Here is a 22,946-nt window from a genome sequence, read left to right on the forward strand (position 1 = left end):
AGGGAAATAAAGTTAGCTTAGCATTTACTGATCTTGCCATCCGGGCTTCCGTACCAGTGATGCAGCACAGTAAGACCTGAGCTCTGAGATGTGTGTGTGTGTGTGTGTGTGTGTGTGTGTGTGTGTGTGTGTGTGTTTCTGCGCGCGTGTGTACAATGAGGGGAAACGCCCATCAGGAAAGCTCAAAATAGAAAATAATAAAATAATTGTTAAGTTTATTTGCGGGTTAAATCTTGCGTTTGAACACAGTTTTGTGTTTTTATTTTTTTTTTTAATGAATTTGGATATATTTTGTTTAGGAGCCGTTGTATAAATATATACATAAATATATATACGCATATATATGCGTATGTATATTCACATATATGCGTATATATATAAAACATCTTATTTGTCGCCATTTCAAAAGCCACATGTTGAAATCGTTGGTTCTACCTGGTCAAACGCTGTTAATTTGGCAAATTAATTCCCATTTTGGCTTAAAACCTGACTTTAAGATTGAGGGGAATTAAACTAAAACACACGAGAAATACACCGAAGTGGAAACACAGTGACTCCTGTGCCACAGGAGCGCTAATAAGCCCGCATTCTTGTCCGTAAACACCATTGTTATCCCGCCGTTATCTCCGCCATCTTAATCTACCTGCATTGCTTCTCTATCTCATTTCAAATGGCTCAATTACAAATCTATTATCTATCTTCTGTTATTCAATCTACCGATTACATTCGGGAACATTTTTCCCCCAAAATAACGGACTCCACAGTATTACAAAAAGACGTGCATTCAAAAAAAAGGAGGAAAAAAAACAATTGGTAAATGATTGCACTTTGTTTTAATACAGTAAACATTGTCTGTGCGCCAGGATGCCCCCCCCCCCACCCTCTGTCTTCAGAAATATCACTCATTTCACACATCTGCCTTTTTGTTTGAAGTTCCTCAAAACCAGTAAAGCTGCGCAAGTTCAAGTCGAGCTTTTCACTTCTTTTTTTTTTAAAGAGCATATTTCACTACATCGTAATGTCGTTTGCGTCAGTCACGTGAGCAAACGCTGTAAAATAAAACATTTCCAAAGTGACCTCGGTGCTGTCCTGCTCTTTTTTTTTTTTTTTTTTTGGGGGGGGGGGGGGCACTCGCTGTCCTCCCGGCTGACCCGTGCGCAAAACGCAATTCACGAAAGGAAAATAAACCGTAGAGAAGTGACCCTGCCTTAGCTCTCTGCTCTTGGCTCCTTTCACTTACGAAGCGCTTAGGGGAGGGTGTGTGTGTGTGTGTGTGTGTGTGTGTGTGTGTGTGTGTGTGTGTGTGTGTGTCTATCTATTGGGGAGGGGGATAGTTAGTTTGTTGTGGCTTCAGTCAGTGTATCGCTTCCAGGTGATGCCAGAAGAAGATAAGAGGTCGCCGATCCCTGCGCGCTGTCTAGACCGGCTTGTGACTCAACCAGAGAAACTGGACTGAGCGCAATCTACAGCAGTTTGGGTTTTGTTTTGTTTTTTGCCCCAAAGACAGTAAATGACCACCGTCCGATTCCTGCCACATTATCGGGAGGAGAAAACGCCGCAGATGGAGGCGACGATAGGACGAGCGCCTCCCGGCTTCAGCCCAGGCAGGCCGGCGTGATTTAGGCTGGACAGGAATAACAGCATTCAGTGCGCAGCTGACAGTCCACATTTGTTTTACTAGTTTTAAAATACACAAGTTACATGCTTCCCTAATTAGAAATTAGGCTCCTTGCTGTGGCGTCGCATTTTTGTATTTTTAATTATGACCTGAACAAAGCAGCATTTATTTTTGTGCCGAGAGGAATCCTTCCGTCTCTGCTCGATGCTGGACCTTCAATAACAGAATCCAGCTCTGAAATAAAGAATTCTGCAAAGGCGGAGCGATTACTGTCTAAATGGCTATTCCTGCAGAAAGACTGGTCATCGAGACACGTTCTGTAGTCAGCTTTTTTTATTGTTTAATCCCTTTACGAATCGCTCTCCTAACAATAAATAATATAACAATAATTTACTTTTTGTTCGAGAAGCTCAAACAGCCTGCCTGTAAGTATTTTACAACACGAATAGATTGCAGATTCTCATGCTCTGATCTTAAGACAAAGAGTCAACTGGACTCGACAACGCAATAAATGTATCAAAAAATTCTCATGTTGAAGAAACAAGACACAATATGATCACAATGATATCGAAGGATGTCCGTCTGTTTGGAAATGGTTCCGGTTGGTTTCTTGTAGTATATCCACCGAGAGGTCCTCTATACATCTTCTTTCTCCATATCAAGTCATGCAACATTTGTTCTTCTTAGAAATCTCCAGAAAGTCGGAGTCAATCGATTGGTTCTCTGATCAACCATCTCCACGGCAGGGAAATAAAAACTCTCTCCTCTCCGGATTGTGGGCGATGTGATGAGCTGGTCACATGCAGGGGACCGGGATCATGCTGCAATTGTTCTTGCAGGGGAAGGGACCGACAAGGTCTTAGGGCCCCGTTTCACGTCTCCACTGGGCTTGGTACCATACTGTTGGGGGTGTCCGGTAACTGGGAGGATAAAGAGGTCACGTCGCTCCCCGAGGAGTTCCCGAGAGAGCCCGATTCGGAGAAAGATACCTGAAAGATCGATGACAAAGCGTTCGATTATAGAATTAGAAAAAAAAAAAAACAGGTCGCTGCAACACAGCTGGGAAAACAGGAGCTGGGGTGCATCTGCAGGAAGTGTGTGAAACTAACTGCTATTTTCATCATGGAACAATCTCCCTGAATGTATTCACAATTAATAAATCAATCTTTTAGTCTATGAAATGGCCAGAAAACTTGAAAAATGCTCATCAGAGTTTCTTAGAGCCCCAAAAGGCACAGACAAAAAGCAGCACACATTCATAGATAGATAGATAAATGGATAGATAGATAGATAGATAGATAGATAGATAGATAGATAGATAGATAGATAGATAGATAGATAGATAGACCCACCAGTTGTTGGAAGGCTGGCTGGTCCAGGTCACTCTGCAGGGCGAACTCACTCAGGGCCTTCCATGGAGGCTGGTAGGTCTGTACTTCCACTGGGTTCCCCTGCACTGTGCTCTCATGTCGGATAGGACTTCCAGCTACAAGAGGCGTTCCTGTAAGGCCCTGCAGATTCTGTCAGGAGGAGGGGGGGGGGAGGGGGCAGCAAATAGTATATTTATCTGTCTGCAAAACTACTGAGAAATACAGGTAAGACTGGCAGTAAATTATCTAATCTAGTGTGGAGTAAAAGAGATTACTTGCTGATCAAGCCTGGATACAGAGGATGTTTGTTTCAGGACAAACAGCTCAAGGCAAGGCAGCTGAATCATTATTCACTGAATTCAAGTTAGAATAAGAGTAATAACCTCCAGAAGGGTGAAGCATGGATTCATCCTGCTGGAGGGTTAGAATAGAGGCGACACAGAGGAGAGAGAGCCTTCCAAAGACGCCAGTGTAAACCAGGATTCTTCATTTTTGAATTTCAAACCATCCCCGAACTCAAAAGGCTTGATTTTTTTTCCACATATTTAAACAATAATCATATATGTGACATCTGCATTCGCTCTGGTCCTACATGTGCAACAATGACTCGGGCCTGTATAAGTGAAGAAGTTGAAAGAAATCGAGCTCAAACTTACGAAGATGCTTACAGTCTTATCACTGTGCTGCTGCTGCTGGAGCTGCTTGATGAGGAGGGATTTCTTCTTGTCTTTGCAGCGCTTGTTCTGGAACCAGACCCGGATCACTCGGGGACTCAGGCCGGTCATTTCCACCAGCTGCTCCTTCATCAGCGCGTCGGGCCTCGGGTTTGCGTTGTAGCAGGTCCGCAACGTGTGCAGCTGCTTCTCGTTCAGCACCGTCCGGACCCGCGTCGTCTTCTCCGACTGTTTGTGGACGTGGTTCCGATGCGGGGCCTGTCGCACTGTGACCGGGTCTGCTGAGGGCGGAGGGATGGAGAGGGCCGTCACGAACACAGTATGGAGCCCCCGGAGTGTGCTGCTGCAGTCTTCCCATTTTTTTTTTTTATTTTTGTTGTCAGTTTAATGTCGGGCTGTTTAATCATAGAGATTATCAATCACTGAGCCGGACGTGATCGTTTTTTATACTAAATAAATGCACAACAGCCCCAATGTTGAGTTCAGGAAAACTCACCCTTAGACAGTAAAATTTCAAACATTTTTCGTCTAAAATTAGATATTTTACTGAGTTTAAAGTAGGGACATGAACAGCAAAAACAAAAGTTTGGGTTTGGTTTATGTTTTTTTTTTTTTTTAGTGTGTGGCCTTATAACCTGTTATGAGTTCATTACGGTAAAGTAGGAAGTACAGGAGGAAGTCCAGCACATGGAATGATCAGAGGCCTGCTGGCTAAATGAAGGAAGAAGTTGCTGAAAATAATTCACATCTTTGCTTTGTTTGAATTGTTGGCAGGAGCCTTCAGGGTGACAGCTCCCACACACACACACACACACACACACACACACACACACACACACAGAGAGCCGTGACTTAAATACCAGATTATTCCGATAATGACAACAGAACAGGTTCCTGCTAATGCGATTAATTATGAAATTGGCTCAAAGAAAGGCTACACACACACACACACACACACACACACACACATTTAAACTTGGTTGGACAGGCCAATTTAAACATTATACTCACGCTTTTTACCAAACTAAAGTTAAAAAATATTGATAATTATATTTCTAGTAATCATAATAATAATAGTCTGACCTGCCATGTGCAGCGGTCTGTTGGAGTGGATGTGTCCGGGGCTGATGGGGCTCCCGGCGGAGCCTCTCTCCAGCAGCAGGCTGTGGTCCGCCCGGCAAAGCAGCTCGTCTTCCCGCAGAGAGAACTCGTCTCCCGGCAGGAGTTGCCTGCTACACACTGAGCACCGAAAACACTCGATGTGGTACACGTTATCCCGGGCTCTCATCACCAGATCGCTGCTGCTGAATCCCAAATTGCATTTTGCGCATTTTATTCCAAACAATCTGGTAAAAAGAAAAAGAAAATGGGGAAAAAAATTGTGTGTGAGTTAAAAATCTTAAATGAACGATTCATCTGAGACAAACACATCTAAGAGTGGGATGTGGGCTGGGGTGTTTTCATGCAGTTGCACTTTTTTAAATTTAGAATTTATTTCCTTTTATGGAGACGTAATAGCAGAACTTCTCATAAAGTCGTTATTCTGTTTTTTGTGCGTTTCGCTTTTATTCCTACTGTTTACATTTGTCCCAAGCTACGCTCCCAAATGAATGGAAATTCTACAGTTGTATTTTGCTTAATTTCCTTTATTTTACAAGTCAACTTTAACCCCCAGCCTACCGATGACCCCCCAGCCTCTACAGGTAATATCTCCAAATGCCTACCTTACATAATCTCTCTTGCAATAGGTTTTTCCGTCCCGGACGAAGCAAGTGCAGGTCTCGTCCAGGTACTGGCTGCACTCTGCACACTTGAGGCAGGCTGCATGCCACTCCAGGTCGGGAGAGACTCTCAGTATGTACTGGTCATGGATCTGACTTCCACATCCGACACACATGGCGAATCCTGGCTTCTCTGCAAAGACACAAATAACATTTTAACCACAAAGTCAAATGAAGCCACAAACACAAACGAGTGCAGCACCTTTTCTTGATTTTAATATCCTTTTTTTTTTTTTTTTTTAAGTCCAGACACTATGTCTCAGTTCTGCAGCGAGCTCCTCTTTTTCCTGTCTGGACATTCCTTGATGTTATGCAAGCGATGGAGACTGTTGCTACTGCAAACCACGGAACCGTCTCCATTTCAAAAGCGCAGCCGCTGAATAAGTAGGCGACACCTTATTTAGAAAATAAAGTTATCGGCGCTCTGCTGAGTGTATCTTGTAAAGCATGCTGGCGCTGCGACGGTCACAAAATTAGTCCGAACACTTTGGCTGACTTACTTTTGGAATGATCCCCCATATCACCCAAGAAAGAAGAGCTGAAAATAATATCCACCATACAGGAAGGATGAAGGGGATCGAATGTAGGTGCAGAAAAGATGAGGAAGAGATGACCGGCCCTTCGGCTGCCTCCTTGACAACTTGTGTCTCTCCGGACTGGAGGGGGGCAATGAGGCTGCAGGGTCCCACACGCTTCTCATCTGACGTCATGACGTCAAAACCGGACTCTCCAATCGCCCCGCTGCATCCTCTCAACCTGTGAGGGGATAAATCTCGCGCAGGCCCTTAATAAAGACGAATATTGTGTTTCTTTGATTTCGATAAAGTTATTTGTATTTCACATACACACACACACACACACACATTGATTAAGCCATGTGATACCCTCGGTCAATGATGCCACTCGGTCACACAAGAACAAAATGAAAACTTTAAAAATGCTGCATTAAACAGAAACGCTCCTGCACGTGTTCACTCAGGAAATGTGGGATTTGTTGCTGTGTTTATACTGCTGGAAAAGTGTTGGAAGAAATCAAAACCTCACGTTTCATTGCGGGTTTTTTTTTTTAATGTTTTATTTTCCCCAAATTCTTGCCAAAACTGAGGAGTTTGGTTTGCACGATTGAAAAAAGTAGAACAACAAAGATGAGTGCTCTTTGTTTGTTCTCCAAAACGATCAGTTCTGGCTGTTATTTAGTGTGGAGGCGTAAAATACAGCGGGACGCTGGCCAGGACTGCGCTGGCCAGGACTGCACTGTCCCGCCAGCGTTGCTCATCTATGTGAGAAGGCCATCTACTGGAGACAGACTAGAACTACATGTCACGCTAGAGAGGAACCAAGGGCCCCACGTTCATGGGCCTCCTGCATGTTCATGTGTTCATTTTGCTTCAGCAACACTAAGATGAAGTTGTCGACCAACATGGCTGCATGCATCAGATCAGGACTTAGGAGGGCTCCTGTCAGCGTGCTGGTACATGGAGTCTTTTAGATTATTTGCTTCCTTCCAAGACACTGAAAGTGAAATAATATTTTTGACAGCTGTGTTGATGGACATATTTTTTTTACTGAACAAATCTATTTTGAGTGTTATGATAGCAGTTCCCCTCTCAGAGTGGGTGGCTGGCTGACGACGGAGGTTCAAGTGTTGTCAGAGTTGTGTGGTGGAATGGTTTTGATCAGGCTTATAGTTGCTGTAGGCTTAGCCTGCCGGGGGATTTCCCATGGTGCACTGGGCTTCTCTCTCCTCCTCTCTGTCCTCCTACTTGTGTCATATATAAATCACACTCATGTGTTACTAACTTCTTCTTCTCCGGAGCCTTCGGGCTCCCCACATCCCAGGTCCTGGGTGCTGCCGGAGGAGGCAACAGACCTAAAGAGGCTCAAGCTGCCACCTGTAGCACCACCTTCTCACGTCCCCGTCTGACCATCAGTCTCTCCTCTTTCTCCCTCTCTTTATCTCTGCCCCGCCCTCTTGCTCCCTTTCCCCTCAACCGGTCAAAGCAGAGGGCCGTCCCCATTGAGCCTGGATCTGCTCGACGTTCCTGCCTGTTAAAAGGAAGGCTTTCGTTGCCGCTGTTGCAGGATGTGCTTGCTGATGGAGAATAGTTGGGTGTAAATTCACTGAAGGAGTGTGGTACTGGACCTGCTCTACTTGTGAAGTGTCATGGGTTAACTTTTGTTGTGATTTGGTGCTGTACAAATAAAACTGACTATACTTGACTTGTAACACCGCCTCTAACAGGTCAAATCACTGAGTTAATGCTGGTTTATACCCAGCCAACGAGATCCTAAAAACTAAACTCAGCCTTAAATGCTGCAACTATTGTCTTGTTTTTTTGTTGTTTTTTTATGATGACATCAAAACTCTTCCTCAGAGGCTGATTGAGTTCAACCTTCACATTTCTGGCAGTTCTTAATTTCTTCTGAACAAGGTTGTGGCCACAAAGGTAACAGCAACACGGGAGTGATACTAAGGCCTTACTTTGTATGTTTTAGCTGCTGTTTTAATGGAGGAAGACGCTGAATTTATAATAACATTAAAGCTTCTTGTTTTTGTCAAAAACTGTTTTTAAAAAAAAGTTTCTATTGTGGTTTCCTACAGCCAAGGTTTGGTCTTCACTCTGAGGAATGACGTACGCGCAGAGTTCGACGCTAGGAGGCCGTTTTCACATTCATTGATGAAAGCGTCAGTTTTAGTTTTCTGGTTTAAGAGGAGGGCCTACGAGCACGCTGTGTGACATCACAAACATTTTGGAAGCTGATCCTCCCCCAGTATTCATACAAGTATATCTGAGGCGTCCAGTGTCACGGACGGTGAGAACTGTCCTTATCGTGAAGTGCTGGGAAATGAAAATCTTTATATATTAATGTGATCTGAAATTTTAAATGAGGGAGAAGGAGTGGGGGACATTTTGAGACTTTTAATGTGGTAATTATATATTTAGTTTTAAGCAAGAAACATGTCACACACATTATAGTACATAATAGAGTACTTCTGTGTGTCTGTATGTGTGGGAGGGCTCTTTACTCATAAAATGGGTAATCTGACTGCTTTTGCTTCTCTCACTTCGATTACACTGATATGACATATAAAGCAAACCCATTTTATTGTTATATTATGCATCCTGTCACACTATATAATTATTATTCAGGAGAAGATTGAATATTCCTGCCTCTCTGCCCTGCAAATCGAATCTGTTGCTCAGAAAAATAAATGCCAAACAAATACCGATCATTCATAACTGTCCCGCCACAGCTTAAACATCACATATATTTAGTTAAACCAGACTTACTCTTAGAATAGAATTTCTAGATAATTCTGATGCATTTATGTGAGATGCTTAGGCATGCATAAAAATCAGATCAGTGTAATTCATATTGGATTTTGCATCCTTAAGTATTTTATCTCAATGTTCTAATGCATTTAAGTGACCTCATTTTTTGTTTTGTGATTGTTCAGTGGTACTGTCAGCTCACATATCTAATGGTATTTAAATTGAATTAGGATGCATTAAACAAAATCTAGGTATTTTAATCCAGCTCATATCGACTGAGGCTGATTGATCTTTATTGCTCTACCAGGCTTTACTGGGTTTTAGTATTGGAACAATTGCATACCAGCAGATTCAGCAAGTGATAAATTCTGCTGGCTGACTCACTCGCATCAAATTATGCTGCAGCTATTTCTGTATTTCATTGAGTGTCATAGTCAAACCTCTTTAATGTCTTATCCCCCCCCCCCACACACACACACACACACACACACACAAAAAAGGAGTGGTTTGGGGTTTAGCAAAAATTTGTAGCACAGATTTTTCTTCCAACCCTGGGCTCCGTGTTACCTCTGTTAGTGTGTTGTCTGGTGACCTTTTCACTGCCCCGAGAGAGCTCGTCACCGCCATCCCTGTCACCTAAATCTTCTCCGTCACTGTCACTTTGTAGCTTTCAGAGCCAAAAAATGTTGTGGTTCCCTTTCTAGTATCTCCTCCCGAGAGTTTCTGCTAGACTGTACGCGGCTCCGGTTAAGACTTAACTGAGGTCACATCCCAAGACACGTGAGTCTGGTTGCTGCTGTGATAAATGAGCGGAAACAAAACTGGAAAGAGGATTGGCACAAACTGTTGGCGACCATTTAATCAATGTTCTCTGAGGCTACACTCAAGGTCTTTGTGTTTCCTCGGTGATGAGTCAGAAGCTTTTATTATGATCATCTGATCATTATTATAGGCAGAGCAGGCATATTTCCTATATGTTCATATTGTAATGCACTGAATAACTGGTCAAACTGTTTGGCCGCTACCTTCAGGTCAACGGTCAGTTGATTTACAGAGACAGGGACCATCAGATGCAGCATTGTTGTTTGTGACCTGTTAATGACTGCTGGACAGACGTCCTAGCTGTCACTCTGACATAAAAGCCTCCCAGAAGAATCTCTAATCACAGTTTGATGGGGACCATTAACCTCATGAAATATATATGTGTGACTGAAATCATCCACTTAAACTTTGGCAAGAGCCAAATGGAATCCAGGAGGGCTTTCCAGGGCTGCATTACGGAACTTTAGAGTGACATGTTTTCTCTTGAATGTTTTAGAGTTCAATGGCACTTTGCCTCTATTGTCAGATCTATAAGTAATTTACAGTGGCCCTTCCTGCCAAGTCCCCCGGCTCAGTTTGGTTGAAATTTGGCCAGTTTGTTTATATCTGTTGGAACCTGTTTTTTGACACTAAAAACAAGGCAATAGAAGCATTAACCAGAAAGCCTGTTTATTAGCTGGCCTGCTGTGATTAAACTGAGGGAGCTTTGGGGGATCTCGGTGCTGCAGTGATGCTTTGCGCACTGTCACGTTGGCCAGGGTTTGTGAGGGGGACTGCATTTTTTTGCTGCACCTACAGGAGGAACTGCTGCTATAAAGCACTCCGGATGAACCTCGTTTAGTCCTTGAATAATTATTAATTCAGGACCACATCATGTGCCAAACTATGTACAGCTTTTAAGCCTTGATTAAGGGTCATTTGAAATAATCATTTAAAATCATCAGTAGTTGCAACCCTCTCAGCAGCCTCTCCTCTGCTTGTATCATTCCATAGTTTTCCTTCTTCTGTGGGGCTGAAAAGTTTACTTTGATTCTGAAAATCAAATAAACATCAATGATGTGCTGCATAAGGTTCAAGACAAGTGAATCATGTCACCATCATAGCATCATAGCATGTGTGTGTGTGTGTGTGTGTGTGTGTGTGTGTGTGTGCGTGCGTGCGTGTGTGTGTGTGTAGTTCCTGAATACTACAACTCTATCTAAAAGGATTCCTAAATGTTGTGCACTATGCCATCTATTATTTAACCATTTTAACTGAAATGTTTAAATAAGTTAATTTAGACAATTAGGATCCACACTATCAATAAACATATTTGAGAAAGACTTGAACATAGTGAAATGTAGTTAATGGATGGTTTCAAGCTCTAAATGATTTACCAGAATCAGCGCTGAGTTAGCTTTAAGTGCTGTGAGTCCACTCTTTGGTCCGGCGTCAGCCAAAACTGAAATTAATACAAGCACTCAGAGTATAAGATGTTGAAATATGTAAAGAGATAGCTCCTCAAATCATATAGTATAAACATGAGAGGTCAAGTATGAAGTGAAATGTTTTTATATATCAGGGATGGTATGATTTTGTACAGTTATTTATTTTAGTGGCAGCTTTAAAAACAACTCAATGGGAAACAAAATCACATCCTCATGCAAACAAGGCCATTCTGAGAGGGGAACCATGTTGCAGATTTATAATTCATAGTTCCTCAGAGTTAATGCAGTATTCACATGATAATTAGTATTAATTTTTGATTGGTGCCTGCGGGCATCTCTCCATTGTCAGGCTGAGGAACCTGTGCCATTACTACCTTGTTAGTGTAACTGTCAGACACCTGTTTTATTTTACAAATGCACATCTTGTATTTTAGCATCAGCTGTTCTCAGAGCAGCAGGACTGTTGCTTATCAGTAGCTTGAACAAGAAGCTGTGTCACTGTTTGGATCAGTCACAACAACTCTGTCGTTTAGGGGGTGACGCCTCGCCACGTAATCAAAACTTTGCTCTGCAAAGAACCTGTCCTGTTACTGTTGAAGGAGAGGGCATCCGTGTTAACTGTCATTCACGGATATATTTGTGTTTGATTATCTCTGTCAAAACAACAGCAGCACTTTCTAAAATTGTGAAATGCACACAAGACTCCAGCATCTCCTCGCTGCTGTTTTATCCATCTTAATGCAATTGTTCAAATGTGCCATACAGTCTTTTTTTTTATGGGCAAAACAACATGAATGCATTAATTGTATTTATGTGGGCAGAATTTGTGGTAGCACTTTACAGTAAAAGTACATAACTAATTAGTTAAAACTTAGTTAAATGTTATCTAATGCATGTTGCAATCATTAGCTTTAGGGGGTGGGGTTGGGGGGTATTTAAGAGATACACTTGACAATGAGTGTCACAAGAAGCCTCTATAACTGGCACATTATGCTTAAGTAATGCTTTTCGAGCGCTCGCTAAGCATCTAATAACTGTTATTAATGTGCGCTTACTGTCGTTATTTTTGTGTGTGTGTGTGTGTGTGTGTGTGTGTAAAACGATTATGGGCAGAGCAACATCTCATGAGTGATGCCCCTCTGCAGACCAAAGCTGTTGGATGAGAATGAGTACAGAAGTCCAGGACTCCGTCTGCTGTCGCGTGCTCCTCCGCTTCCTGACCACCTGATTAACTCAGTTGTCTCACAATCTGCATGTTTTGTAAAGCACTCATGTTCTCACACCTGAGGGAAGCTTTGCTGTGTGAAGGAAGAGGTTTCAGCATTACTTTGGGGTATTTTATTAACAAGACAGCAGATGCACGACTCCCTGACCTGCTCCCTCCACCAGCTGTGTGAGGAAACATGTGCGGACCAAATGGCTAACAGCCAGAGCTTTGGGAAAACTGGCCAAGCTTGGCAAATCAACCGGCCATTCTGGTCTTTTTAAGGCAAAGGCTGCCTGCTGCCTCATTCAGCTGTTTCCAGAGGAATCTTTGAAAAGCTGTTTGTATGCAGCTGGATACTGAAGGCAAAGCAAAAGTGCTTTTCTTTTTCCTTTTTTTCTGTCTCGCAAGTGAAAAAAGGCCCCCTAGATTGACAGTGCCTTTCATACTGTATTATCTGGCCTGGCTTTTAACTCCAGGAGAACTGTGTTCACAAATTGATGCTCTGCTCCTCAGGGGCTGTAGCTGAAACATTAAATTGTACTGAAATATTCATATGTGAGTGCATTTAGCTGAGAGCAATTGATGTGCGACTCTCCAGAGGACAGATGGAAATGTTGCAGGGCCCCAGCACCCGCTGGCAGACACCCTGAGCTCTGGCCAGGACAGTGATTGTGATTTAGCCGAGTGAAGCAAGTCAAAGTAAGTTGAGGGCTTCAGGAAGGCCCGTCCGGAGGCCAGAGGCACCGCAGACTGGTCAGCAATCCATAGGCTGCGTGGGATTTTAGGACTTGATCATATGGAGCAATATACCACCATTCCTCTCCTCAGTTTGACAGCTGCAAAAATACAGACTTTGTCCATCAAGCAGACACATAATAGAGAGTTTTTAGTGTTGCTGCTTGTTAATGACGTCAGCTGCGGACTCATTTATTCTTGAATATCTTGTGAGATTCATTTTTATGAACGCAATTAGATTTTTTAGAAGACATTGCATGGTGCAGGAAGAGGAGGGGTCATTGTTGGAGGGTTGCTGGCTCGATCCCCACCTCCTCCATCAATAGGGTCGGGTGTGGTTGATCAAGATAGTGGACCTCTAGTTACTGATGAGCTGGATGCTGCCTCGCATGGTAATTGACGTAATTTGGTACGTGTGTGTGGTTCCTCTGTTTCCAGTGCACTGCAGTCAAAAAACCTGCAGGAGCAATGCAGCGTCAGATCAAACTGAACCGAAAATAAAGGAAATGAAACAGAAGTGACTGTGAACACCATGTTACAGTTAACCGCCACTGTACGTTGGATTCTGCCTCATGAATATTCATGCTGTGTTTTCCTCTAGCATAAGCTCTCAATTTTATGTTTAAATTACGTTGTTTTTGTTGTTGTGGTTAGGGTTTTTTTTTGGGGGGGGGGGGGGGTTGCATTCAACCATTCACAACCGCTGAGAAAACAGGGATTATTTGTTTACATTTTGAATAAAGTATAAATAAATTAGGTTGTAGGTGTGTATTCATTCATCAGTGACTCAGAATGTTCTTCCATCCATTCAAACTATGTTATTGTACAAACATGTAAGTTACAGTAAATGTGTAGTCAGGATTTTTATTATTCATTCATGCATAAGCAAACACTGAATATGAATATGTGCATCATCTTTGGGAGATTTTTGAAAAACGTTGAATCTGTGGCCGAGGAATTCCCAGAAGAATTGTGCTCTTTACTCCAAATGTTTGCTGATTTACTCCTCGTGTAGCAAGCCATGCATAACTACGTGCGCACACGTTGGATTTCTGATTTAATTCTGATGTTCTGTAGATTGTGGTATTCAGAGCACGGAGTAATGTAGTGTCCCGTGCAACTCCCGCAGGACGACGTTGGCTGTGTCCTCATGTTTATCAAATGACTCACCACCATTCTTTCTCTCCTGATTGCTTCTAACATATGCTGGAGCAACAAGAGAAACTATCTGCATTTTCATTTCTGTCTTGTCTCTCTCTCTCTCTCTCTCTCCCCCTCCTCCCTCTCTCTATCCCTCTCTCTCTCTCTCTCTCTCTCCCCCTCCTCCCTCTCTCTATCCCTCTCTCTCTCTCTCTATCCCCCCCCCTCTCTCTCCATCTCCTGTATTTGACAAATCAGACTCAGGTATTTTCAGGAATTAGTCATTGATTAGTATATGATTTTTGTTGTTGTTGTTGCTGACCTGAATATTTATAAATGAGGAATTTGAAACATTTGGTTTTTTTGATTGATTGATTATTTTTTTTATTTAAATGATTTTATAATTACTATCATGTCTCACGAGGACTGATGTGATTCAGGTTGGTCACTCAGTAGGTCTTGTTTTTAGCTGTCTTTTTTTTCTGTTGTTGACCCACTTTTAGCCCAGCAAGTATCTGAGGGAGGAGAACCAGGAAAAAAAAACTGCTTTATATAAAAGCTTGGGGGGGGGGGGGGGGGGGAGACACTTCTGTTGCCATGACAACAGTCTCCTGAGTGGATTTCTTCCACTAAGCGAACTTCTGGATCCTGTGCACTTAAGAGGTATGTCTGAAAAAGAGAACCTGAGAAGCTTTTTAAAGAATGATGTATAATTTATTTGTATTTTTCTCAGGCTTCAGAGCTCCTCTGAAGAGTGTCCTGTGTGAGACGTGTTCTGAATCTGTCAGACCACAGCAGTAAAGCAGTCACACTCCTCACATCTATTTGTTCTCAATGAGATTGACCCCGCCGCCCCCCTCCTCCTAACGTATGCCCAGCTGTTTAGTCCCACACAACTGTGTTCTAAACCCCTTCCATGCAGTTGAAAAGAAATCTCATGCTATAATGGGATGAAAGTATTACATTCAGAATATGAACGTGTGTTTGCTCTGCTGGAAACGAATTTACTGGGCTTAAGGTAACACAAGGGGAATTTCAAACAGGCCCCGTATCTGTTGTATTATCACAAACTGTTTTACTAGAGAGTCAAATGAGAGTGACATCATTAGTATTGCATGGCTGCTTTAGGATGACCCAGCACGCCACTCGTTCATCAACGCTGGACCCGGTGTGACACGGCGCTTTTAAGACATCGTGTAAAATAAGAAGTGAAGTTGCGGTTAAAATGACAACATCAAAACAACAAAATATGATTTCGATTCAGCTGCAAACGTGTTTTCCAACAGGGTGGTTGGGGTCACCATTCCTGGAGCGACAGTGATGAAAGTAATATTATGTTAAATGTTTTTGGAGACAAAATCAGACTTTTGAAATAAAATAAATCCAGAATTGTTATTCTGCAATGCCATTAGTATGGTGTGTGTATGTGTGTGTGTGTGTGTGTGTGTGTGTGTGTGTGTGTGTGTTTTATTTTTATGTGGATAACAGGAAAGAAGTCAGGAAATCATAACGCACTAAATTTGGTAAGCTTTTGTCATAGGTAAGGTTTTGTCATATTAGTAAGCGATTGTGAAGTATTGTGATAGCACAGTTTTTCAAATAATTTGCTTCGTAATATTGTAAAGAATGAAGTCGTATCTTGAGCTGAGTTTGAAGGTCTGATTTTATCTCGGTGCCCATCAGTTTCCCTGTTAATGAGAATGAAAACAATGATCATGTAATGTTAATGCAGTTAAAGTGACTCCCTCTGTGCCATTATTAAAACATTTCAATTATTAAGCGTCTAATGGTCACTTTTAATTCACTTAGCTTCTTGTGAGTGTGACAGCGACGGTACCTCTTGATTCATCAGAGATGTCCCAAAAGCAATTTACTTCTTAACAGTTCTGGCGAAAGCCTGCTTCGTGTCTCTGCCTGTCAAAATTTAACTCTTACCTCAGGTCAGGTGATACATATTGACAAATTGGGTTCACATGAATAATTAAGACACGTTCATTCCCCGCATCCTTCAGACATCAGTGGAGGTGTGTGACATCACATGTTGTGCTTATTAGCAAAAGATTCCCACACGTACAAAAACACAAACAGGCTTCATGTGTGAGTGCGTTGCTCGGGGAGGAGCGAGAAGTTGAAGCCCGTGAGCTATCGCCCCTGTTACATGGCTGGTTGAGCTGGAAGGGGATCACATTAGAGGTGCAGAGTCTCCACTTAGACATGAATACTGAGGCGGGCGTGACACATAGAGGCTAGCCGACGCTGCCTGGCACCTTCATTTGACAGCATTCCTTTGTGAGTGTCAGGAACCAAGCAGATCATTATTTATTCACTTGCTCCATGGCATGCGATAGGCATCGTTGTTTTGGTAAACTAGATTGATGTGATGGGCTCAGTTGTTTGCAGATCCAGATTATCAAAGTGGTCTCTTACATTGCAGCTGAAGATCATGACAAAGTATTATTAGAACATTTGTCTGTTTTTACTTCAAATGTTGACGGTGACACGTTTGCTTTGTGAACATTTGTTCATTTGCTTTTACTTTAGGCAAACTAAAAAGAAATTGAATTGCTGAATTATTGTGAAGCGTTAAAAAAATTGTATGTTGACGTTCAAAACGAGAAGCTTTTTTCAGACACTCCACTGATGTTGGTTTTAGTGTAAACCTGGAAACAGTGAGCATGACAACATGCAGATACTTTATTCAGCTGAAGCTGCTAGTTTTTAAATAAGATCTTTTTTTTCTTTTTTTACATCTTAATCTGTTCTTTCTTTTAAAACTCCTCCTGAGGTGAAGGACGATTTGAAACATTAAGCAATTACTAAGTGTTCCATTATGAGATGGGTGTGTTTAACTCATACACCAGAATATCCAGTATCTGCCTAAGCACTCCTGAATCCATATGGTTTTAAATAAGAAATATAAAAAAAATATTGCACCAATACACATCCCAGTAGTAGTTTGCAGTAGTTACGACACAATTCTTGTCTAAACCTCTCAATTCATAATTTAAATGACTTCGATATCTTCCTTCTTTGGGTGCCACACGTTTCTGCCTCCCATAAAAGAGCGAGGTTACACTTCTTTAACTTAAATACATGCTGCACTTGGTGGGAGATGAAATTAAATTGCAGTTTACAGAAAAGAGGAGCTGATAGAAGTCAGACCTGTGGACAGAAATGCTTCATCAGAGTCCACAACGAACCCACTTGAACTCCTGCTGAACCTCTCCTCTCTACCACAGCTGGTTGTCATGTCCTCATATGTGCTCCCTCTATTGTCAGTGAATAAATGTTCTGTAAATTTAGTAATAATTCCCCAAATTTAAAACACTTATTTTGGCAGCTTAATTACGGCACTAATAGTTATTAACAATTAAAACATTCTCTGGATACTTGTAAACATTTGACATGCAACAAAATGGTACACCAGCAGTTTATCTTTTGAATTAATGATATGAGAGAGTAATTAGAGGGGGTCGACTCCTCTTGCTACACAGTGATAATGACTTGACCAATTAGCAGTTGTTGTGACAGGCCCTTCCTATCATAATGACCTTGAATAATTTAGGTTTCATAAAATCATATATAAATTAGAGGATGATGCTTATAAACTAACGTGCAGTGCAGAGTGTCACTGTGAGCCTGTAAGCCACGCGTTCATGGTGACATGTTTTGAAGTTGCAAAATTTTTTAGATTTATACAAAAATTAACGGCAGTCAATCAACTGAGAGCAGTTAAGGAAATACTAACTTTTATTTTTGCTATTTTCATTCAAATGACAACACCTGCATTTGGTGGTTACCAACCCCCCCCCCCCCCCCGCCACCACCACCACCACCACCACCACCACCACCACCAGGTTTACAAAAGTGTCTGTAAACATTAAAGTGCAAAGAATTTGCTTGCCATTTAGGGCACGTATCTTTTAAAGGTTCATGCTACAAGCACTCAAGAAACCAGTCACTTACCTTGTAATTTCACCCAAACATACAATATATACCCTACTTACTCCTTGTAGAACAAGAAAAACAAAAAGGCTATCCAAAAGATTTCCATAATGGTCCATGTTTCCAAACAAATAGGAGTCAAAAAGGCAAAGGTAAGAAAACCTGGCCGTTAGTATAATTAATCCAGTCTTGTGTACCCTGTGTCAAAGACGATTCACGTTTGCAGTTGGTCATACAAAATTAAAGAAAAAAAATATCAAGAAAAAGCAAATAACTGCTTTTAACTGCTTGCAATTCCAAGAACAGGGAACAGTATCTTGGTTTGCAATACTGATAGTTTTGTTCAATAAAGGCTTGAATGGCCCCTTGCTGGTTTTAATTTGTGTCAAGTTCAGTGCGTTTAGGACCTATTCAAAGTGAGAATTCCTGATGAAGAATGTGTTCAAGAACACATAAGAGTCCCCCTGTGGGGAATTTATTGTCTTTGTTGTGCTATACCAGGGCATGTCTGATCCCAGCATCCATCACAGACAAACGGGGAGGTTGAGCATTGTGAAGAAGGGCCTAGGAGATGTTTCTGTCCTGATGTCTGAGCACGTTGTGTTAGTGTTAGCCAACAGCTAAGGCTCAAGCTTGCTCTGAACTAAGATTGGATTCACACAGCAACAGAAAAATCTCTCACAAGGTTTGACCTGCCATAGGAGTTCATATATGTGCCAGAAAAGTTGGCAGTAAAGAAAGAAAGTCCTGCTTCTGCTTGTGTGTAAATGTAAATATATTATGTGTCAGGCATGCGCCCCAGAGGCGTGTCAGCTGGACCCAAGAGCCGGTACTTCTCCTCCAGAGAGGGCTCAGTACTGCTGCCCTGCAGGTGGATCAGTGGCTTGGTTTGCAGCAGCACACAGCCTCTCCCTCGGCCTCGCCTCTCCTCCTGGTTCCTACGGTTGAAGATGTTTATTCTGTTGTCCAGCTCAGGGCTGGCCTTTTCCGAGCCAGTAGGACTGGGAAGCTTAAGGTTGACGGGGTTGACTGGCAGGCCCTTTTGAGCCAGGCAGGAGTCCTCCGAAAGGGAAGAGAGTAGCTCCTGTACAACCATGCTGGGGTCCTGGCCTGAGAAGGAGGGGGGACAGCAGCGATGGGAGCTGTAGCTCAGACTGAGGTCCTGGGCTGTGCTGCTACTGCAGTCTGTCATCGATGAACCGGGGGTGTGGCTACTCAGACTGAGGGGGCGGGCTGTCAGGCTTCCACTGGACCTTGAAATGCTGGTGGAAGCGTCGCTGATGGCACTGCCCACACGCTCCATAGCAAGCATGGGGTTTGACTGGATGGGGTTTGGATTGGTGGGGAGGTGAACATCTATGGCTGCTGTGGTGATGACCCGGGCCCCCAGACCAGAGGCCCCAGGATCTTGAAAGAGTCAGACAACACACATCTGTCATGTAATTCCCTGCATCAGCCTGCTGTCTGAGACTCTCAGCAATTACTTAGATTTGGGTTCTAGATTTTGGGTAAATAGAACAGTTTTAATATAAAAAAATATGAAGTACAATGCAAGACTTTGAATAATCCTGCTCTCCTTTCAAATGCAGTTGGATCACAAATTTGTCCTGTGACTTCTCATCTCACTTCTCGATTTGCTCTAAAGACTTAAAGCGTTAAAGTGTTGGTGGGAAGTGCTGTGGGTGTTCATGCTCACGTACCACTGCTTGCTTCACTGTAGTACTGGCTGATGTAGTTGTTCATGTCATCACGTACAACTGGATCTGAGTTCAAAACGAAAAGTTAATCAACAGAAAATCAAGAGCATCATAGTCTGATTTTTAGTATCAATATTGTACCGGTATATCTGTGTATGTTCTTTATTATTAACGTCTACATATTTACCTTTTTTAAAATTTTAGTTCCTAAACCACAAGTGAATTCTCTCCATATTCAAAGACTAATCTATAAAAGGAGCACGTACACACATTATCTTCAGTTGTGTGCTCGGATGTCTTTAACCTTCCCACACATATATACTTACATATGATCCAAATTGTGATTCTCACTAGAACAATAAGCCAATTATCTAAATATTGACTCACCAACAGTTGATTAAATTAAGTCAAATTTGATTTATATAGCCTGAGATTGCTTATCACAATTTGACCCTGAGGACTTAACAGTCCTTAGACCCTCAATAGAGTGAGGTAAAAACTATCTGAGAGAGAGAGAGAAAAGAGAGAGAGAGTGTGTGTGTGTGTGTGTGAGAGAGAGAGAGAGAGAGAGAGAGAGAGAGTGAAGATATATCCTGCAAGTAAAAAAAAAAGTCATGATACAAGCAACACAACAAAAAAAGAAAATGCATTTAATCTAATCTTCTATTATTCACTACACCATAAATTATCCCAAACCAAGACTGACAGGAAGTGATGTTCTGGACCTTATCGGTGCAGCCCTGTGCACTTCCTGATGAACTACATGTGCACAATGGGTAAAATAATGTGTGTGTGTGTGTGTGTGTGTGTGTGTGTGTGTGTGTGTGTGTGTGTGTGTGTGTGTGTGTGTGTGTGTATATATATATATATATATATATATATATATATATATGTTGTTGCTGTTATTGCCACTAATAAAAAAGGCATATTGTTATGTTGCAAAAGAAATCATCACCAGTCATAGTGAGTTGAGTGAGAGACGCACAGTAGCACCAAGGTTTCACACTCTTTAAACTGTACGAAGCTTCATTTCAATGTTAACAACGGCAAATTGTCCAAATGGAAACTACACCTTATGTTTACAACACAATATTGACAGAAATGACTTCTGCCCCAGGCCACAGGTGCTTGATAGGCCAGTGTGGAGGATCACGCTCTGCTTCGCTGTGCATTAGCTGCACCCAAGTGCACCCACCAATAAACTGGGGGACGGAATAGAACTGGTTGCAGGATAAGATAAGAGCTATCAGGGGGCTCTTTGTTCAGGCAGCCATCCCTCCTGTGTTGCAGAGCTCAGTGTGCATTGTGAAAGGCTGTGATCTGCAATGCTCTTCTGCTCGCTTGATTGGTCTTGAGCTCACTGTCTGCTGGCTGAGTGGGAACCCAGAGTACCCTGAGTGCTAGCCCCTGTCCCCCGGGACATGCTGCAGACTCTGATGGGTAATTTCATTTATTTTTCAGTCTAAAATATTAATCCCTGAGCCACCCCTGGAGAGGAAGCATTGCACTCACTAAAACAAGACTGAGACAATCACTCCACAATTAATAACACATGAGCAATAGAGAAAAAAATAAGAATTATCCGTCCAGCATACATAAAAGGCTGTCCCCTTCCTTCTGTGACAGCCCAGCTACCAAACTGTCATCCGTCTGTGTAAAAGGAGAGCTGACAAGCCAGGGTCCTTTTAGTTCAGTTCTGAACTGAAGTCTCAGTTCTACACCACTGGTCAAAAAATCATGACCTCAGGTGGAGAGCTAATACTTATCTATTATTTGAAATTAATCAGTTTTATTACACTTTTTTTTTGGGGGGGGGGGTTGCAAGATTCATATACCAAACAGGCTTTTAACAGTATGATTGTGTGTTTTTGTGCTCAGATATTGGTAGATATAGTAGGGTCAAAGCTCCTGTGTGCTCACAATAATCCACCCTATCAAAATCAAGGAAAAACTGTTGATTGACACTGAATGTCGCTGAATCTTCTTAAAAATTCAACATGCCTTGGTACTTTTAAGGCCCATAACCCTCAGCCTCCTGAGACATTCATTTTTATGAAGTTTGATGGCACCCTGCAGGTGAGACACAGATAAGTCCACTGAGACACAATATTTGGCAATGCAACTAAACTTGAGTTGATTTGAGGTGACCTGACTTGAGTCCCGTGGTCTAAGTGCTCATCCCAGCGACCATGTTTCTGTAAAAAGCCCACTTGTATCCGAGAGCCAGATTTCCCACTATGCCCTTGGGGTAATATTGTGGCTGCTGCGGAGGCTGCTGGTGCCCTATTGTGGTTTGCAGGTGAATGGGAACAGATGTTGACAGGAGCCCACTCCATCCTAACAAGACCCCAATGCACAGAGCGCTCTGTACCTGAGACAGCCCGAGTGGTCTGGGCCAGCTGTGTTGGCCTCACTGTAAACGGAGGGTAAGAGAAATAATCGGGGCGTGACAGAGGACCAGGCAGGCTGACACAGTGTCAGAATACATGCTTGTTTTCCCCAGAATTCACCAGATCCTAAAAGCTTTTTTGCCCTCATATTGATCTCACTGTGCCTGCGGTCAGATGGGTGTTGTGTGTGAGAATAGAGGGACTAAGAGCCTGGCCTCGGTGATGCTCCAGGGCTACCGCTCCAGATTAACTCTACACTGCTCTGGCATCCAGTTCGCCTGATGTTACACCATTAGGGACTTTTTGTTCCACATAATTATGTACATACTTTATGTTGCACCTCTCTCCTGGTTTGTCATGCTGCTTTCTCAAGCACATCGCACCGCGCAGAGTCAAATGAATTATATTTTTAGGTATAAACTTCAAGATTATTTTATTCATTTAAAATGATCCCATCAAGTGATATTTTCTTTTTGCAACAAATCTCATGTATTTTTTGTTTTGTTTTTTTGTTTACTGTGAAATGATACTCTTTCAACATCCTCTATGAACTCTGAAAACTGGAATTTTGGTAGACATTTGTAAGCTTAAAATGTATGGCTGAGAATTAAATAAAAGGCTTTCATTTATAAGGTATACTAGTCACGCTTGTGTATGGTCCTCAGAAGGTCTTAGAAGGGTTCTTGGTGGCTTTTATTCATATAATGTTAAGGGCGATGAGCTCCTACGTAGGAGGGAAATTCCTGATGAAAACTGAGTTCTAGTGCACATTAACTGGGATGTTAGGGACTTGCATTGGTAGAGCATTTCTGGTGTCTGACATCCATCACGAAGGGACAGGGTTGGCTGGAAAGTGAGGAAAGTC

At 42.4% G+C, this 22,946-nt stretch overlaps 2 protein-coding genes across 6 annotated transcripts in view; both read right to left on the bottom strand.

Annotated features, from left to right (window-relative positions):
• Window positions 1-1,145: 1,145 nt before the first annotated feature.
• On the bottom strand, window positions 1,146-6,097 carry isl2b (ISL LIM homeobox 2b). 4 transcript variants are annotated; one of them, XM_086187462.1, is made up of 6 exons: window positions 5,944-6,097; window positions 5,387-5,576; window positions 4,746-5,008; window positions 3,657-3,940; window positions 2,971-3,138; window positions 1,146-2,607 (listed from the first exon to the last, which is right to left on the bottom strand). In XM_086187462.1, the coding sequence occupies exons 1-6, from the start codon at window positions 5,999-6,001 to the stop codon at window positions 2,491-2,493; spliced, it is 1,080 nt and encodes a 359-aa protein (XP_086043588.1). In that variant the 5' UTR covers window positions 6,002-6,097; the 3' UTR covers window positions 1,146-2,490. The 4 variants fall into 4 exon arrangements, with proteins under 4 accessions (XP_086043588.1, XP_086043570.1, XP_086043580.1 ...); XM_086187444.1 differs by having other exon boundaries at window positions 3,645-3,940; XM_086187454.1 differs by having other exon boundaries at window positions 3,657-3,943.
• An 11,872-nt stretch (window positions 6,098-17,969) lies between these two features.
• The window catches only part of LOC147269591 (transmembrane protein 266-like), a 43,585-nt gene continuing 38,608 nt past the window's right edge, over window positions 17,970-22,946 (bottom strand). For both annotated transcript variants that reach the window (XM_086187509.1, XM_086187500.1), the window contains exons 10-11: window positions 19,695-19,757; window positions 17,970-19,401 (exon numbers count right to left, since the gene is read on the bottom strand). In XM_086187509.1, the coding sequence (XP_086043635.1) occupies window positions 18,773-19,401; window positions 19,695-19,757 (692 nt within the window). In that variant the 3' untranslated portion in view covers window positions 17,970-18,772. The remainder of the gene's footprint in view (window positions 19,402-19,694; window positions 19,758-22,946) is intronic.

Source organism: Aulostomus chinensis, chromosome 2 (genome assembly GCF_037954235.1).
Source record: "Aulostomus chinensis isolate RoL2024-O1b breed Wild chromosome 2, RoL_Achi_v1.0, whole genome shotgun sequence".
Classification (NCBI taxonomy): domain Eukaryota; kingdom Metazoa; phylum Chordata; class Actinopteri; order Syngnathiformes; family Aulostomidae; genus Aulostomus; species Aulostomus chinensis.

Bases quoted from the DNA above. Each gene is read 5' to 3' on its own strand.
- isl2b (XM_086187435.1), bottom strand. From the start codon at position 6,001: ATGGTGGATATTATTTTCAGCTCTTCTTTCTTGGGTGATATGGGGGAT. The intron at 3,139-3,644 runs GTAAGTTTGAGC...TCCTCCTGACAG, and splicing joins ATAAGACTGTAAGCATCTTC to AATCTGCAGGGCCTTACAGG. The intron at 2,608-2,970 runs GTGGGTCTATCT...TCGATCTTTCAG, and splicing joins AGCCAGCCTTCCAACAACTG to GTATCTTTCTCCGAATCGGG.